The sequence below is a fragment of the Lycium ferocissimum genome, chromosome 5 (assembly GCF_029784015.1).
Source record: "Lycium ferocissimum isolate CSIRO_LF1 chromosome 5, AGI_CSIRO_Lferr_CH_V1, whole genome shotgun sequence".
Classification (NCBI taxonomy): domain Eukaryota; kingdom Viridiplantae; phylum Streptophyta; class Magnoliopsida; order Solanales; family Solanaceae; genus Lycium; species Lycium ferocissimum.
The window spans coordinates 16,239,599-16,259,195 of record NC_081346.1 but is presented as its reverse complement, the minus strand read 5'-3'; the positions used below and the strand labels follow the sequence as shown (position 1 = coordinate 16,259,195).

The following is a 19,597-nucleotide window of genomic DNA, read 5'->3' as shown; positions in this document are numbered from 1 at the left end:
AGATTTTTTTGTCCTATACCTAAGTGTATTAGAAATAGTACTAGTAATAATATCCCCAAAAATAACAAAGACAGTTGTAAATTTAATATTTTCTTTTAATCATAAATAATGATATAGTTTGAGTTTATGATAAAAGGAAAGCACTTTGTTGGTTAGTGGTGGTAAGCGTGAGTTCCTTCAAAGTATGTATAATTAAAATACCTTGAAAAGAGAGGTCCAAAATCAAATCTCACATGGCAGCTTATAGCCTGTTTGGTCAAGCTTATTTTTCTCCAAAAGTATTTATTTTTAAAAAAAAGTGATTTATTTAAAAGTGTGGTTTTTGGCCAAGCTTTTGGGAGAAAATAAGTGCTTTTGGGAGTAACAGAAGCAGTTTTTCAGAAGCTACAAAAAATAGCTTGTACCCATAACAACTTTTTTGAAAAGCACTTTTGAGAAAAATACACTTAGAAGCACTTTTTAAAAGCTTGGCCAAACACTAATTGCTGCTCAAAAGTGTTTTTTAAATTAATTGGCCAAACACAAATTGCTTCTCACAAAAAGTACTTTTTAAAAAAACACTTTTCAAAAAAATTACTTGTCAAAATAAGCTAATTTTAGAAGCTTGGCCAAACAGGCTATTAATTTCTTTATACAGAATTTATAGTTTATGCACACGATATATTTTCACAAAGGGTTTGCCATATGTGAATCCTTGTGATTAAGCGAGATAAATGAGGTTTTCTCGTGGGTAAACTTACAAAATGTACAATACATATATTTGGCCACTGCAAAAAAGATGGTTACTAGTTTTTGCTCCCTCAAAGTGTGATAAAGGAGGTGGATAAGAAGTGTAGAGAATTTCTCTGGGAAGTAGTGAGGAAAAGAAGAAAATCTCTCTGGTGGCCTGGGAGAAGATATGTAAGCCTAAGCAACAAGGGGGCTTGAATATAAAAGGATGTAAATTGTGGAATATATCATCTGTGGGGAAGCTGATTTGGTTTGTGATGGAGAAGAAAGATCTCTTGTGGGTCAAGTAGGTGAATGGAGTGTATATGAACAATAATAACAACTTTTGGGAGCATAATCCACCCCTAGACTGCAGCTGGTATTGGAAAAGGCTGCATAAATTGAAGATGAGGATGGCTGGTTGGTACATTAGTGATAAATACTGTTTAACAACAAATGGAAAAATCTGTGTGGCAATGGGATATGCTAGGGACTGCTCCAAAAGTGGAAATTGCAGAAATAGTATGGAGTAGAGTTGCTATGCTTAATTACAAATTCGTATTATGGTTGGCAACTCTGGGTAGATTACTCACAAAAATGAGGCTGGTTAAGATTGGAATAGGCAGTGAAGATACCACCTATGTTGTGTGTACTACTGGTGCTGAGGAAGATGCAACACACTTATTCACTACTTGTCCATGGACCAGGGGAGTATGGGATGCAAGGATGGCTGAGGATGACAATTCAACAGCGAGGGTAACTGAAGACTTACACATCATTAAGCTCAAGCACTGGAACAGCTTCAAGAAGGAGGTAGTAGGTGCAATCTATGGTGCAGTGATTTATGTTGATGCATAGCATAGTAGACAAGCTACCATGGTTAGTTAGTTAAGTGTAACTACTCTAGTTAGTCAAGTTGTTAGAGTTAGTTACTTCATGTGATGTGTAGATTAAATGAGTGATGTATATATACTTGTATGATGAACATAATACACACACTTGATTCATTAGTCAATACTCAATATGTAATATTTCTCTCTCTATAACCGTTTCTCTCTTCTTCCTCATTTCCCTCTCTTTTCTTCCTTCTTCTTCAAGTTTCACTCTTATCAATTCTGTTAGCTTCAAATCTCCATTAATGGAGTTATCATGGTATCAGAGCCTCACACGATTGTAGGAAAAACATCAAGTGATTAGAGTGAGCTCACAAAATACACTTAGGTTCACAACAAAATCTATGAATCACAAGTAAGTGTAATCAAAGTTTAGGACTCGATATTCATACACAGTCAAGTTGGTAAGATGAATACAACTGCAGAAACATCTGAATCATTAGCCACTGGAAATTTGCCAATCAACAATAATCAAGATGAATACAACTGCAGAAACATCTGAATCATTAGCCACTGGAAATTTGCCAATCAACAATAATCAAGTTAGAAACAATGGAACAACAAACACTGGAGCAACAAATTCAGTCATAGATCACACACATCCACTGTATCTTTAGTCCACAGACACTCCAGGTAGTTCACTAATCTCTCTGCAGTTAACTGGCTCTGAGAATTATGCTTTATGGAGTAGGTTTATGAGGATTGGATTGTTAGGTTAAGGAAAATTAGGCTTTGTTGATGAAAGCTATTCGAAGAGTAGCTTCTCATCAAACTTGTATGATTTGTGCGAAAAAGTGAATGATGTCGTCTTATCATGGATCATGAGTGTTGTTAGACCTGGTCTACTTAGTTGTGTAGTATATGCTTGTGATGCTCACAAAGTCTGGTGTGAATTGAAGGAAAGGTTTGATAAGATTAATGGATCTCATGTGTTTCACTTACACAAAAAGATTCATACATGTACTCAAGGGACTATGTCTGTCTCAGACTATTTTTCAAAACTTCATTATGCCTTGTCTTGGTTGTCCTTGTCCTGAGTCAAGGAAATTTGCTGAACACTTTGAATATCAGAGGCTCCTGCAATTCCTCATGGGATTGAATGAGTCCTACTCACAAGCCAGAGGTCAAATTCTTATGATGTCACCAACTCCCAACTTAAACAAAGCCTATTCTCTGCTGATTGATCAGGAAGGTCAAAGGAATTTAGCTAGTGTTGCTCATGCTAGCATAGGCTCTAGTCTGATGGAAAATGTAGCCATGTTTAGTCACAAAGGAAATGGAACTGGTGGAGGTCATACTGGTGGTCCTGGACTATGAGGAGGTGGAAATGGATCAGGACATGGTCACTATGGTAGTCACTACAACAAAGCTCAAAAGCAGTTCATCATTTGTGAAGTTTGTGGGTACAAGGGACATACTAAGGAACAATGCTTCAAGGTGGTTGGTTATCCACCTAACTGGAAATCTAAGAAGAAAAATGTATCTTATGCTAATCAAGTTGCTTCTCAGCCTATAGCACAAATGCCCCCTCAAGCACAGGCTCCTGCTCCAACTCCACTCTTCACACAAGATCAGTACAAACAAATTATGCAGATCTTTGTCTAAAGGAAGTGAAGGTGGAACAACAAAAAATACAGCCAAAGCTACTACGAGTAGTATCCTATCTGCTTTGGTGTCAAAATATGTGAATAAGGAGTGGATAGTTGATGCGGAGCATTCTTAATCCATGACATCAAAAATTGGCATGTTAGACAATTACAAATATGTTCCGAGTCTAGTAGAAACAAAGTGCATTTACCAGATGTCAACAATGGTAATGTGGTACCTTGATATCACATATTGGAGAATCAAGCATCTTTAAAGATCAAACAATCACTAATGTCTTTGTTTGTCCCAGAGTTTAAATATAATCTGTTGTCTGTGTCTCAGATTACCAAAAAACTCAAATGCTCAGCCTTATTTTTCCCTGAATTCTTTATCTTCCAGGATCTCTCTCTTTGGACAGGTCAAGGGGATTGGTAGAGAGGAATGTGGACTATACATACTGAGAGAGAAGTCAACTCCTTCATCACTTGTGCGACGGTACAAAAGTCTCTAACAGGTCGATCACAGAATTTGCAAGTTCAGTTAGTATTTCTGAGTCTGAGTCTAGTTCATTATGGCATAAGAGACTAGGTCATGCTCCTATTGATGTAATAAAGAAGAACGAGTATTTTAGAAACTTATCAGCTGCAGATCACTCACATTGCACTGTTTGTCACTTAGCAAAGCAGACTAAACTGCCTTTTCCTATGAGCACTCATATGTCTCAGAATATGTTTGAATTAGTACATTGTGATGTTTGGGGTTGCTTACAGGGTTCTTACTCACAACAATAGAAGATACTTTGTGACTTTGGTTGATGATTATTCCTGGTACGCCTGGATTTTCTTGGTTACTGTGAAATCTGATACTATTGTGATACTTAGACATTTTATAGCAATGGTTAAGAATGTGTTTTCCACTTTTGTCAAGGTGCTTAGGTCAGATAATGAGGGTGAATTCTTTAGTTTTGAATGTCAAACCATGTTGGCTGAAAATGGTATAATTCATCAGTCATCTTGTGCTTACACACCTCAACAGAATGGTCTTACTGAAAGAAAACATAGAACAATCCTGGAGATGGGAAGGGCACTTAGATTTCAGGCTTCTATTCCTTTGAAGTTTTGGGGTGAATGTGTGTTAACTGCTGTCTATCTTATCAACAGCCTTCCCTCTACGGTACTTAAGTTCAAATCACCATTTGAGATGTTATACTCTCATCCACCATCCCTTATCCATCTTAAAGTCTTTGGGTGTTTGTGTTATGCCATTTGTCCTAAACTCCTAGATAAGTTTTCCCCTAGATCAATACCTGCTGTTTTACTTGGCTATGCTTCCACTCAGAAGGGCTATGCTTTATATGACCTTCATTCCAAGTCACTGTTTGTCAATAGAAATGTTGCATTTCATGAAGATATATTTCCCTTCCAACATATGCAACCCTCAAATGATCCCATTTTTCTTGTTTTAAATCCTTTAGTGCATGAGCACCTATCTGAGCCTAATCTTGAGCCTCAGTCAAACCTCAATGGTTCTCCCAGTACTTTTCTTATATCTGATCCTATACCTATCCCTACACCATCTTCCTTTCATGATGCACAACCAGATGAATCTGCACCTATGCTTAACACTTCACCTGGTTCTACTAGTCCTGATAGTCCTCCTTCCTCCACTTCTCATATTCCTGACACTCTTTACCTCAACTTTCCCACAACCTCATCAAATCCTTCAAATTAAAGCTCCTTCCAGAAAATCCTCTAGACCTAGCAAGTAACCTCTATGGATGAATGACTATGTAGTTGATGGTCCATGTCTATATCCCATGTCCTCCTTTGTCTCTGTCAATCACATTTCACCATCTTACAACCAAGCCATATCTGCCTATACTGTTCATACTGAACCTACTTCATTTAGAGATGCCTCACTTGATCCTCAAGGGGTTCAAGCTATGCAACTGGAGATTAATGCTTTAGAGGACAATAACACCTGGAGTATTGTGGATCTACAACCTGGCAAGAAACCTATTGGCTGCAGGTGGATTTATAAGATAAAGTACAAATCTAGTGGTGAGGTGGAGAGGTTCAAAGCTAGACTAGTTTCCAAAGGGTATAGTCAGAAGGAGGGGCTTGATTATGGTGAAACCTTTAGCCCTGTGGCTAAAATGGTGACTGTCAGATCAGTTGTGGCATTAGCTGCTGCCAAGCATTGGTTCATCTATCAAATGGATGTTCACAATGCCTTTCTTAATGGGGACTTGTTAGAAGAAGTGTACATGCAGATTCCTGATGGATTTGCTAGAGAGGGGGAGAGAAGTAAAGTCTGCAAACTCCACAAGTCATTATATGGCCTTAAACAGGCACCTAGGCAATGGAACCTGAAACTATCTGAGTCCTTAGTAAGCATGGGGTTCAACAAAGTCATTATGACTACTCACTCTTCACCAAGAAGACAAACACTGATATTGTTGTAGTACTAGTGTACGTTGATGATTTACTGATAACTGGAAATAATCTAAGATTGTTGAGTGACACTAGAAAGGACTTGCAGAAGAAATTTAAAATGAAGGACGTGGGGGAACTCAAGTTCTTTCTTGGGATTGAATGTGCAAGGTCAAGCAAAGGCATTGTGTCATCTCAGAAAAAGTATGCTCTAGAGTTAATAGAGAGAATAGCAGGCGGTCCTTTGATTTTAGGAGGAGCCAAGTATTGATACTCCACTTGAGATGAATCAAAAATTAACCTCAGCCTTGTATAATCAGTGCATTCCCAAAGAGAGTAAGGCTCAAGAGAATATTAGATTCTACCTGATTCTAGCGTTCTTATCAGAGGTTAGTATGAAGACTGCTGTATCTCACCATGACAAGACCTGATTTGTCGTTTGCAGTTCAAGTACTAAGTCAATACATGCATTGTCCCAAAGTGTCACACATGGAAGCAGCACTAAGAGTAGTCAGGTACATCAAGAAAGCACCAGGTTTGGGGTTGCTAATGCCAGCTAAAAGTACAGATCAACTCTAGCAAAGATTTGTGACTCAAATCGGGTTCATTTTAGAAAACTAGAAGATACATGACAGCTACTTAGTCAAATTTGGAGGAGCTTTAGTGTCTTAGAAGTCTAAGAAACAGGAGACAGTATCAAGAAGCTCAGCAGAAGCTGAGTTTAGAAGCATGGTAACTTGTGCAGCTGAAATAACTTGGTTAGTGGGACTGTTCAGAGAGCTTGGAACACAAGTAAATGTACCAGTGAGCATGGTATGTGATAGCAATTTTTTTGCTATCCAAATTGCAGCCAATCCAATCTTCCATTGAAGGACTAAGCACATAGATATTGATTTGTCATTTTGTTAGAAAGGATATGTCAAGGAATGCGAAAATACGAGTATGTTAACACACAAGATCATATAGCATACACTGCTCACAAAAGGTCTAGGAAAATCCCAACATCAGTACTTGCTGAGCAAACTAGGAGTGATCACCTGTATCAACCATGAGCTTGAGGAGAAGTGTTGATGCATAGCATAGTAGACAAGCTACCATGGTTAGTTAGTTAAGTGTAACTACTCTAGTTAGTCAAGTTGTTAGAGTTAGTTACTTCATGTGATGTGTAGATTAAATGAGTGATGTATATATACTTGTATGATGAACATAATACACACACTTGATTCATGAGTCAATACTCAATATATGTAATATTTTCTCTATAACCGTTTCTTTCTTCTTCCTCATTTCCCTCTCTTTTCTTCCTTCTTCTTCAAGTTTCACTCTTATCAATTTTGTTAGCTTCAAATCTCCATTAATGGAGTTATCAATTTACAATACATGGATAGCTAGAAGCAACAAAGTTTTCCAAGGAAAGAGTGTGAATAATAATTTTGTAGTACAACAGATTCAACTTGTAATTAGAGAAATGATAGATTATATTTAGAAACTATCTAAAAGGTAGAAAGAATAAATATAGTTCTTTTATACAAGCTGTTTGTAACTAGATTTCTAGAGGTCTATTAGTTCTTAGCACCCTTCCTAGAAGGTGGTTAAGACTATAGATGCTCTCTTAGGTGTATTGATGCTTTATTTTGTTGGTATGGTAATATTTCACAGTTTATTTCCCAAAAAAAAAAAAAATGGTACTAATCAATATAACACTTAATTAAATCATAAACAATATTAAAGTAGGCTTAATATATTGATAGTCCCTTCAATTTTTCAACAAATTTCATTTAGATACTCGAACTATGGCGTGTTCCAATTGAGCACCTGAACACATTATAAAGTATTTATATTAGACACTCTCGGTTCAAATTTTGGAAAAGTTTTTGTGCGTATTCTTGAAGCCCATTATGTACATAAGTTAACTGCTTAAAATATGTCAAATTCTTTAATTATAGGACATATTTTATTTGGTTAACTTAATTACCTAATAGACGTTTGAAAATATGCACAAAAGTTTTTCCAAAATTTAAACCAAGTGTATAATAGAAACATTTATCATGTGTTCAGGTGGTCAATTGGAACAAACCGTATTTCGAATGATTAAATGAAATTCGCTAGCAAATTTATGAGGCTGTCAATTATTAAGCCATTAAAGTATGCGTAGAAGAAAATGAGGTTAATATACACATACTTAAAACTCTTTTTTGGTACCTATGCAAATAACCTATTTAGCTAGCGCGGCTCAGTAATAAATTGTAATTGATGCAAATATTGTGACACAAGCGCAACTGAAGATAACTACGGCATGCTTACGTGCTCAAATTTGATGCAACAACATTATAGATCATGCAAAACGTGATGAAATAATGTGTCTGATTAAAAATAGGACTACTGTATTTACTGGTGATGGTGCAAAAAAATGATAGAAATTAACTTTAACGCAAATGAACTTGAATAAAATATGATTTTGTTGCCACTGATATTTGGCACAAATATCTAGATTTAGTGTCATTTACACTTTACTTCTTATCACTTTCATCAAGACAATATTATGAGTGTGAATTGTTGTATATAATAATTATGTTGGTATGTTTATATGAATAGGTACAACAAGGACCAACGAAGGTGTATTCATGGCGCATTTTTGAGTGATTCCGAGGCTATGTACGACGATTGAATGTTGCGAAGGAAGTTCCAACACTTGAAGGCAAAATCGACCACCGAAGGGTCTCATGCGGCCATGCGCCGCACATCCGCCGCACAAAATACCCCTTTCGATTCTCGACATGTTATTGGTCGCGGACACGGATTGTACACGGTGTATTACGCGATAGTACCATGCGACGCATGACCAAGGCACAAAGCGTCAGTTGTCCTATTTAGATCGGGATTGGGCCCACTTATCTCATATTTGCCCTAGCTTATAAATAGCCGTATTTACCTTAGAATACAAAACTTTTGACCTAGAGAGAGTAGGAGCCGCCGTGGAGGCCGGAGATTATTGGGTTTTACCTTTTCTTCTCCTTATCACTAGTTTCTATATTTTTCTTTGAATGATTTGTTGCTTTTTCTCCATGTCTATGTGGAGCTAAACTTCTCATTCTAGGGTTGTGGTAAACCATGATTATTGATGTTTGGTGATTATTTCTTATCTTAATACGAGTTGTTGAGTTTGATTGCTTCTTTAATTCGTTCATAATTGCTTGATTGTTTGGCCAATGCTTAGGTCTCTATCGACTATCTAATATACATGCTTGGGAAAGATGTTGTTAGATTAGAGAAGGATTAAAGCGGGCGTGATCTGATTATCCCTATAGTTGGGCTAGGATTTGTGGCTAGGATAGGAATATACCTAGGCGCCACGTTCAATTAAATACCATAAACGAATTGCGTTCTTAACAAGTCAATTCCATAGGAATATAGGCGGCGAACAGTTTTGAATAGGCGAGTGGTAGTTCGGGAGAATACTACGAGAGTTAATAATCCGGTAAATTAGCAATCGTCGACAATTCGGATTAAAGGGAAATAGTTTGAAAACTCAATAGGATTGGTGAACCAACCGCAACCCTAGAACATTCATCTCATTGATAATATAAAAACTCGCTCTTTCTTTGTTGAAGTTCACTATTTATCTCTTTTATCTTCAATTAGTTTATAATCACAATCTTCGAATTTCATCTCTTGTATAGATAATTTGGATAGTTTAATTTAGTTAACGGTTAATCATAACTCCCTGTGGGTTCGACATCCGATTTCTAAAATCACTATATTACTTGTACGACCACGTACACTTGCGTGTGCGTTTGGACGCAACAAGTTTTTGGCGCCGTTGCCGGGGAGTTAGAAATTAACTGTTTATCTAGATTATACTTTTCTTTTTGTCTGTTCAAGTTTTTTATTTATTTTTTATTTTTTTATTTTCTTATTTAATAGTTTGGATATCTTTCTTGATATGGCATCTTGGAATAAAAATTGGTCAAATATTGGTTGTGCCTATTTTGGTGATTCTTGTCTGATTTGTGGAGGACCCCACCTGTGGAAACACTGTCATAATATTTTCGGGAATGGGTTGTGCGCGCCTACCCAATCCTTTGAGTGGAATGCTTGTAGTATATGTGGTGGTCAAAATGGTCATTGGAATGGTTGTCCTAACTCTTATTCCCCATCCCCGATCCCCTATTATGATTCTCTTGTTGTTTGTGATGTTAACAGGAGTAATGAAGTGGAGGATGCATTAAGAGACTTGCTCGGGTTACAGATATGATGAAAAAAATAGTGGAGCAAGACACATTGATAAGAGAGCAAAACGCTATGAACTAGAGAAGGCCATGGAGAGGATTCGTGTCAAACTCAGAGATGAAAGCCGAGTCCGAAACTTGCAACTGCAAGTTACTGTGCTTAGCCAATACCCAAGACGAACCTCAAACAAGAAGAAAGTGAGTTCATACAAGGAGATAACTTCGAAAAAGCAAAGATAGTGAGCACAATCTTGGCTAACGGAACAAGCTCAAGAAATGAAATTTCATGGGTTTCTCCGCGATGGACTCACAAACATGGCGACACAATTGATGAAGGCGATTGAGCTCGTACAAGATATAGACAAATTTGACTCGTATATCCATGCACCGTGGTGCTTTAATGAATAAAAAGGTTGAGATGTCCGATGCCCAACCACTAGTTGTTATGGATCACTACATGTGGATAAGAAGAAGAATTCTAACCATTCGACCAGAATATTGTTGATGATGCCAATGTTGAGGGGTGCATATGAGTGAGGTGTACAAAATAAGAGTTTCGGAGTTAGGGCATGTTGGTCCTCATTCTAAACATTTTTCTACATTATGTTTGGTTGGTGACATGAAAATTGATCCCTCCAAGCTTTTGGAGAAGTGTGTATAAATAAGGAACAAGACCCTTATATCCTAAAATTTGCCACACCAAAAGGGCAAAACGGCATTCCTCACTTAAGGGCCAAGAAGTGCAAGATGCGACACCTATTGCTTGGTTCCTTTATTTTCACACCACCGCCCACAGAGCGGAGCAGAAAATTTGATGCAAAATTAGGGGCGCAATTCGTATCCTCAAAGTGGAGGGAAAAGTGGCGATGTTGATTCACGTCGTGCCACGACGTTAACTAAGGCGCTGGTTGGGAGGCAACCCAACTTTTGTAGCAATATATGTCATGTGTGTGTTCATGTTGCAGGACCAAATAATGAGCAGGAACAATAAACGCTCGAAGCAGTTAATGAAACAGCTCCAGGTTTGTGTGTGCTATGCCTATGCGTCGCATGGCAATCGCACAACGGGTAAGCAGGCCAAAATTTTGGCTAAGTACAAAGTTCAGAAGGGGGTGTTTTGTGCGCTGGTTATGCGACGCATGGCCAGCGCATGAAGGGTAATCAGAGCAAAATTTTTCTAAGTAGAAAGTTCAGAAAGGGGGATGTTGTGCGCTGGTCATGCGACGTATGGCCAACGCACGGGTCGGCCCAGTTCGAATTCTTTTAAAAGAATAAGACACGGACGACCCCCCACTTATTCCCCACTTCTCACAAAACCCCCCTCTCTCTAAAACAGCTCCCAACCCAACCCAAACACTAAAACCCTTCTCCCAATCCCTTCCAACTCTAAGGAAAGTAGTGTAAATCTTCTCCTCCACAACATAAGGTAAGAATTCGTGTGTTTTCATCAATGAAATCCTATTCCTTTTGTCCCCCTTTTTGTTGAGAGATTGATAAACAAGGGTTCGTGGGTTGGGCTCCTGATGGTTGTTTTGGTATTGTGTTGTTTGTAAAAAAATGTTGGATGCTAGAACAACGATTCCCAAACATAAGGTAGGGTTTTACAACCCTCCATTGTTGCAAAACTTCATGAGGATAGTTCTATGCCCACAAGTTGTTTGATAAAATTCCTCTATTAAGTTTCGTGTGATTTTTGTGAAGTCTTGAGTAGAAAATAAGCTTGAAACAACATTCTAAACCATAGGGCATTGCCATGAACACCCATAGGTCATTCAACATGCTTTTCCTTGATTTGTAGGATAGTCTTTATTTCATTAATTTTGTCGTTTTAGGCTAAAAATTAGTTAACTTCTTTGTTTTGAGTTTTGTGTATCATAGTCGGAAGTAAGTGTGGGGTCGTTTCACGACCCCACTGGAGAGTCATTAAAGCCATGAGAGTACCCGAGCATCAAGAAAGATGAACATTCAATGCATAAACACACGGCTTGAAGTTGTGGGGTGAATGTTTCACGACCCCACTTGGTTTCAGATTTGCTAACGAAGTTGGATGTTTGTATTTTGAATCTCCACAGGTACAATGGTGAACAAAGGAAAAGGTAAAGTGGACGAGTCAGGCCCTTCACAAGGTTCCAAGAGGAGTAGAGGTGGCGTTGAAGAAAAATTTCAGGGGAATTTACAATCTCATAGCCGCTGAGATGGAGGAAGGTAGTGAAGAAGAATATACGGGATGCTGAGGGTGATGAGGAAGAAGATGCCGAGCCATCTGATGGCGAGGCTGAGGATGATGAGGGTGATGACTAGGCCCTAGTGGGCCCCAGGGAGTATTTCTTGCCTTACTTTGTTTTTAAATTTTTCCATCTATATGCTTCGAGGGCAAAGCATGATTTAAGTGTGGGGTGGGAAATACATTCCTTGTAACAACATTTTGAGGTTAAGGATGGTGATCAAGTTGCCATAGGTTTTCTTTTTATTAGTGTTTGAGTCTTTGAGTCAAAAAAAAAAAAAAAAAAAAAAAAAAAAAAAAAAAAAATTCTTAGTTTTCTTGCGTTAGGTTTTCTTGGTAGCTTCTTGAGTCCCTCGTTGGTGGCACACACCATCCACCCCCTTGGGTTTTCTTATGACCTCGGTTCTCTTTCTCCTCACGGGGACCTTGAACCGGTTAGATTTTTAGTTTTGTAGAAGAGTCGTAGGAGTCAAGCTGTCGTCGACCACTCGAATGCTAGGTGCTCAGGTTAGGTGGAATATGGACACCATGAGTTTTTTCTTCTTGAAGATCTTTAAAAAAATATGCTTAAAAATAGGCAACCTACCTCGAAACATTTCTGTAGTAGACTGCATTGACTCATTATGACCCACTTAGCATGATTTGTGATAGTTGCTTGATTGGATGGTTGTATGAATGTTTTGTGTTGATTATGGCTTTGTGTGTGATGTGAGGAAACTCGGTATGATCCATGCTTGATAATGATGACTAGAACTTGCCCGGTGTGTTGTGAAGTGAAATTGAGTGAGAAGTTTAGGAAGTGATCGAGGCATTTCTTTGTTAGCCAAAGCTTGAAACGTCGTTCACCTACCCGTTGTACATGTATAACCCTAGTCAACCCCGTTGAGCCTTTAGCCTTTCTTTTCTCAACGCCACGTAGCCTACTCCCGTTGTTCTTATTGACCCAATTTGATCCCTGTTTTACTCCTTAGGCACTTTTAATGGTTACTTATTGAAGTGGAGTTAGGATGTGAAGTTGAGGGAGGATTGTTGAATGAAGTTAAAAATGAGGTCTATGGGTGTGTCTGAAGGGTAGATGATGGTCAGTGGGAAGTGTAATATCAAAAAAAAAAAAAAAAAAAAAAAAAAAAGAACTGTTTAGTTCGTCGTCTGCGTTCTTAATGTTGTCTGCCACTAGTCTGTTGAAAACAAGAGGATGCTTAAACTTGAGAAAATAAATGGGTGTTGATAAGATAGAATGGGTAGCACGTGGATGAATGCTGTGGGTGATGAAGGATGGTAAAAACAAAAAAATTGAACTATGATTGTAAGGTATTAAAAGTGCTTAGGGAGGTTAGTCACTATCTTCCAAAATATATCCTACCCGTCCCTATAGCCTACATTACAACCAGACAAGTCCTAAGTGATCTTAAATTCACCTCACTCTAAGTTCTTTGAACGGTTACACCATGGCAAGCCTATGGTTCGTCATGTTTTGAGCATTGGATATTCTTTAAGCGAGAGTGAGCGATATTGTTGCATCTTATGTCCATTGAAATAAGTAGTTTACCTTGTGTGAGACATGGACAACTCTCTTTTGGGTGAGGGCACATAATTAATAGGAGATGGATGAAGTACCCAAAGTTGGTCGGATAAGCATGGTTAGTTCGTTATGTTTTGAGTGGTGTACGAGTCATATGCATGTTTTGAACGTATCGTTTCTTGAGAGGTTTGGTTGCTAGAATTTTGAAGCATAAGAAAATGATGGTTTTGAAAGCTTGGCATGACTTTCAAGAATTGGCTCAATGTGTATGTTAATGCAATTTCAAAACTTGCACATCCACCGAATTCGATGTAGACTGTTTGAGTGGCATTGCCAAAAAGTATTAGGGAATGTATGATAAGTGGTTGCTCGAGGGCGAGCAAAGTCTAAGTGGGGGTGTTGATATTTGGCACAAATATCTAGATTAAGTGTCATTTACACTTTACTTCTTATCACTTTCATCGCAGCTTTGAGTGTGAATTGTTGTATATAAGCTTATGTTGGTATGTTTATATGAATAGGTACAACAAGGACCACGAATGGTATTCGGGCAGTTTTGAGTGATTCCGAGGCTATGTACGACGATTGAATGTTGCGAAGGAAGTTCCAACACTTGAAGGCAAAATCGACCTTTCGAAGGGTCTCTTGCCGGCCATGCGCCTCACATCCCGCACAAAATACCCCTTTTCGATTCTCGGACATGTTATGCTTTGTTTGTGCGGAGCATGCGGTCTGCAGTACATATCATGCGATGGCCATACGCATGACCAAAGCACAAGCGGCGTCGATTGTCCTATTTAGATCGGGATTGGGCCCACTTATCTCATATTTGCCCTAGCTTATAAATAGCCGTTTTTACCTTAGAATACACGACTTTTGAAAGAGAATAGGAGCCGCCTGGGAGATTATGGGTTTTACCTTTTCTTCTCCTTATCACTAGTTTCTATATTTTTCTTTGAATGATTTGTTGCTTTTTCTCCATGTCTATGTGGAGCTAAACTTCTCATTCTAGGGTTGTGGTAAACCATGATTATTGATGTTTGGTGATTATTTCTTATCTTAATACGAGTTGTTGAGTTTGATTGCTTCTTTAATTCTGTTCATAATTGCTTGATTGTTTCACACAGCTAGGTTCTATCGACTATCTAATATACATGCTTGGGAAAGATGTTGTTAGATTAGAGAAGGATTTGGGCGTGATCGATTATCCCTATAGTTGGCAGGATTTGTGGCTAGGATAGGAATATACCTAGGCGCCACGTTCAATTAAATACCATAAACGTTTTTCTTAACAAGTCAATTCCATAGGAATATAGGCGGCGAACAGTTTTGAATAGGCGAGTGGTAGTTCGGGAGAATACTACGAGAGTTAATAATCCGGTAAATTAGCAATCGTCGACAATTCGGATTAAAGGGAAATAGTTTGAAAACTCAATAGGATTGGTGAACCAACCGCAACCCTAGAACATTCATCTCATTGATAATATAAAAACTCGCTCTTTCTTTGTTGAAGTTCACTATTTATCTCTTTTATCTTCAATTAGTTTATAATCACAATCTTCGAATTTCATCTCTTGTTTAGATAATTTGGATAGTTTAATTTAGTTGACGGTTAATCATAACTCCAACATTATGGGTTCGACATCCGATGTTCTAAAAATCACTATATTACTTGATACGATGTACACTTGCGTGTGCGTTTGGACGCAACAAGTTTTTGTCCACAGAAAATCAATAACGAACAGCCGTTTTATGCTTTAGCTTCAAGATAACAATTTTGCCTTTTGAGTACATGATCTAGCTAGGAAGCTAATTTTACGATAAAACGAAATTATGAGCTAAGAATAAACTTGTGTACAAACACATTAGCCATTACAAGTTAGGAAAGTGTAAATTCCTAGGCTTCTACAGTTTGCAGCTGGGGAGTATCCTCAACTTTAGCTGATGCACATGTATCATGCAGACACGAAGCCACCTGAATTTTCCCCGAGGAAATCAGTGAACCAAGCTTCACTATGTCAATAATCTGTTCCTTTGTGAGTTCTTCAAACTTCCTATTTTTCTCATCCAAGAAAGTAACTGCGGGCTTTTGTAACTCTGAAAGTTTCTGCTCCTTTAAGATAGCCTTCTCTTTCTTATTGTAAATTACATAAAGCACCATTTGGAGAATTCCTAGGATGAATCCCAATACATTTGGAATCTATAATGACAAAAGTGAAAGTAATTAAACACACGATGGATAAGATTGAACATATTTTATGTAAAATATATATAGACACATGCAAGTATAGAAAATAAGTATATGATGCTTGAACAAAGAACTTACAGCAATGTTAATGTCTTTTACGAGAAGACCATAAAAGAACCACATGACAGCACTTAAGGTGAGAAAAACGGACAGAAGTAATGGCATGTATTCCACACTCTTTGTTTTGATCACTTGTCTCTGCATTATATAAGAAAAATTATAAGCATTAGTATCTTAAGGGATGGAGAAACAGGGGAATCAATGAAGAGTAATTCTTGATGTTCATGAATTAATTGCACGTAAAAGCTTACCACTATGCCTAAGGGTGCTACAAACACACATAAGGAAAACACAAGGCAAATCCATCCAATCGCTTGCCCACGAGCAGCACCTTTGAATAGAAATTGGGTACCCAGAACAATAACACCAAAGCCACCCACCACTGATATTAGGAGCATCTTTATAGTTTGGAACTGCGTTAATTTAATTATAAATATTAGACTTATATGTTCTTTCTTTAGGCAAAGGAAAGGAAGTAAAAAAAAATAGTAATAAAGAAACTGCACTGAAAAATGATACTGAGTTTCTTGTAAAAACTTACCCTGGCATTTTTTGGTGCGTAGAAAAGGTAGACACCAACGTATATAATTTCAATGAAGACACCAAAGGAGTTAATAGTGATGAGAAGGGTTGTGTTGGTCTTCAAAAATGCATAGTAAATCCAAAGCATGGAACTAAAGAGAGCAACCACGTATGGAATTGATTGATAACCTTCCGTTGATTTCTTCTTGTAAATTTTACAAAATGTGGGGCTGCAAGTGTGAAAGTATATTACTGTCAGATCATAAGCATAATAAATTAGTGACAGCTCTTGAAGGATCTAAGAAAGTGGATGCTTACATTGGAGAAAGGAACACGATGAACGAGACGATGTTACCTGCAAATTACAAAAGAAAAAGAATAAAGATCAATTGAAGTTAAACTCAAATATAATAATGAAGAAAAGTGCATGCAAATGATCAAAATTATTGAGGATACGCTAGAATGATCAATTTAACTACTGCGGCAATTGCATAACATGTACATGTAAATTTTGTATGCACATTAGGCCAGACCTAATGGTATATGTTCTAATATTATTATCCTCAAAACATAAACAGAGTGGGTTCAACTATTTAGCATTCTTTCCTTGAAGAAAACAAGTAAAAGAAGAAGAAGAAGCAGGGGCTTGTGATACTTCAAAAATTATCCAATAGATTTTTAGTAGCAAGGAGGAAAAACAGGTATATTTACCAAGGACACCAAAAACAAAAGCCCAGTGATCTGCAGAAAAAGCCATATCTTTTTGTTTATGTTTCTAGCTAGCAAGAAATTTCAATCTCTAGCACTATCTCTATAGCTCACTCACAAAGAAGTGCTAAGAGTTGCAAAAGACTAGCAAGATTTACTTTGGCAGTGAAATGGGGAGAGGTTGGTCGACATATTTATATAGGCAGGGGGTGAGAAAGTTGGTGCAACAGTGGAAGAACTTTTGTACTATAGTACTCCTATATTTTATTTGGACAAATATTCTAAGAGTGATGGTGCAATGGCAAATATCCTAAGAATTCAAGTGTCCCAGGCTCTTTTATTATGTCATCCACCAATCCTCACTGGCACTAAGGCATACTATCATGCTTTAAATTTTTTGGACGGAGTTGATTTTCTGTACAAAATGAACTCCTAATCAACTAAAAAGCAATCAAGAAATGATGGAGAGACCAATAATTACCTGCCATTTGGCATCAATAATGGAGTTTGGGCCATCCAGTACTGCTATAGTCAATTGAGGAGATGAATTTGCGGCAGTAGCCGAAGAAATTCAGGATGTGCTTCCGTTTGCTTTGCTTTAGTAGGTTTATCTTTTCCTGGTGGGTTCTGATTTAATTTACCAATCTCAATCTGTAGTGTATGAGGGATTAATTAATGCATCCAATATCTCCGTCTCTTAATTGAAAACATCAGCGAATTCATGATTTAAAATTTACGGGTTCAATTAAAATTTTCTATTAAAGTCATTATATTTCTAAATTTATGAGTTCATTAGTTTGTTGCAATTTTAATGAAATGGTTCAAATTGTGTTGATAAAAGGGGTGGAGGTGGGATGGTTCAAATTGACAGAAAGAGAGTTTATTAATTTTGTCTAGCTCGATTTACTTTAATCTGTTACACAAAAGTTATTAAAATAACATATACTCATTGCTATATGCTCGAGAACTTAATGCTTTTTCCAATGATTGAACCCCAGATGTTTCGTACAATCTTCCTTTCTCTTACTTTATGCCAACGTCTTTTTCTTTGATGTACCATAATGGTACCACTTTGAACGTTCTTGCATTAATCGTTGTCGTTTAATGATACCATGTGCACACATCGCTTGCCTGATTTGGTTTCATCATAAGAAATAAAAATGATGTTATTGTGCTTAAGAGGGTCTGAGTTTAATTTTTAAAAAGTAAGAATAAACAATTGAGAGATCGAGAACCAAAGATGCATCTCATTTCTTCTAAAAATTGAGTGGAAGACTCTAATTAATTTCTCTACTCATGTTAAAAATGGTCTTCCCCACTATACTTTAAACATGCAATGTATATACTTTTTCTACTGCTTAAAGCTTATTTAACTTTTAACGGATAGGTATAGTCATTTTAAATTCGTGACCAAATTCAAGCTCTCTCATGAATGTAAGTGGGCGTTACCGAGTTATTCGAATTAAAAGCGCACGAGTAAAACATGGTTAAAATGATTTGGTTAGTAGACCTAAATAATTTACTGATAAACACCGTGTTTCCCGTTCTTCTTATGATGAATTATAGCTACTAATAGTAATACTTATTACATGCTCCATGAAAATTGTTGACTCGTTTAGAAGATGGTGACAAGGTAATATATATTTAAATTAAGTGGAACGCTATGACTTGAGGATTTATGCAACATACTAAAACGTCATTTAACGTGAATGAGTTTGGAATAATATGTTTTGGTCAATTTACATGAGACCGAGCATCCTTAAGTTACATTTTTTTTTTTTTGTGCGGAATGCCCTTCAAAGGCACTGGTTTTTAATTTTTGTCCCTCAAATTGGTGGTCTTTAATTTTTGCCCTTCATTAAAAACTCCTTCGTTTTGAGTTCGAATTCTCGCTCAGTCAAAAATTAAAATTAAATTCGCAAGATAGAGTTTGGATTCGCAAGATAGAGTTTTGCTACCTTCAGGCAGAGTTTCAAACTCTGCCTTAAGTAGAGTTTGCATTAAAACTCTACCTGATCATGCAGAGTTTGCCTCAAACTCTACTAAAGGCAGAGTTTTTCCTTCAGGCATAAGGCAAAACTTTACCCTTAAGGTAGAGGTTTGCATTAAGGCAATTTTTTTTTTTTTACCTCAGTTGGAATTTTGCAAAACTCTGCCTTAAGGACTAACTTTTGCCCGAATAGGCCTAATTTTGCTACGAAACTCTGTCTTGCGATTTTTTTTTTTTTTTTACTGAATTGTGGAACCTAGGACCTCGAGGTACAAGGCGATGTGCAAAAATTAAAGACCACCAATTTAAGGGATAAAAATTAAAGATCAGTGCCTTTGAAGGACAATCGTGCAAATGACCCGTTAAGTTATATATCAATCTTAGGAACAAGTATATAACCGCAAATTTTGCACCATTCTATGTGAAATAGAATCTTCTTTAATTTGCACGCTTAAGAAGGTGATATTAGTTAAA

The 19,597-nt window shown here is 37.3% G+C and overlaps 1 protein-coding gene across 2 annotated transcripts; it reads right to left on the bottom strand.

Moving 5' to 3' along the window:
- Window positions 1-15,322: 15,322 nt before the first annotated feature.
- Window positions 15,323-17,283, bottom strand: LOC132056222 (bidirectional sugar transporter SWEET10-like). Of its 2 annotated transcripts, XM_059448313.1 has the most exons (7): window positions 17,137-17,283; window positions 16,744-16,780; window positions 16,445-16,655; window positions 16,155-16,316; window positions 15,922-16,041; window positions 15,676-15,795; window positions 15,323-15,627 (listed from the first exon to the last, which is right to left on the bottom strand). In XM_059448313.1, the coding sequence occupies exons 1-7, from the start codon at window positions 17,180-17,182 to the stop codon at window positions 15,493-15,495; spliced, it is 831 nt and encodes a 276-aa protein (XP_059304296.1). In that variant the 5' UTR covers window positions 17,183-17,283; the 3' UTR covers window positions 15,323-15,492. The 2 variants fall into 2 exon arrangements, with proteins under 2 accessions (XP_059304296.1, XP_059304295.1); XM_059448312.1 differs by having other exon boundaries at window positions 15,323-15,795.
- Window positions 17,284-19,597: the final 2,314 nt, after the last annotated feature.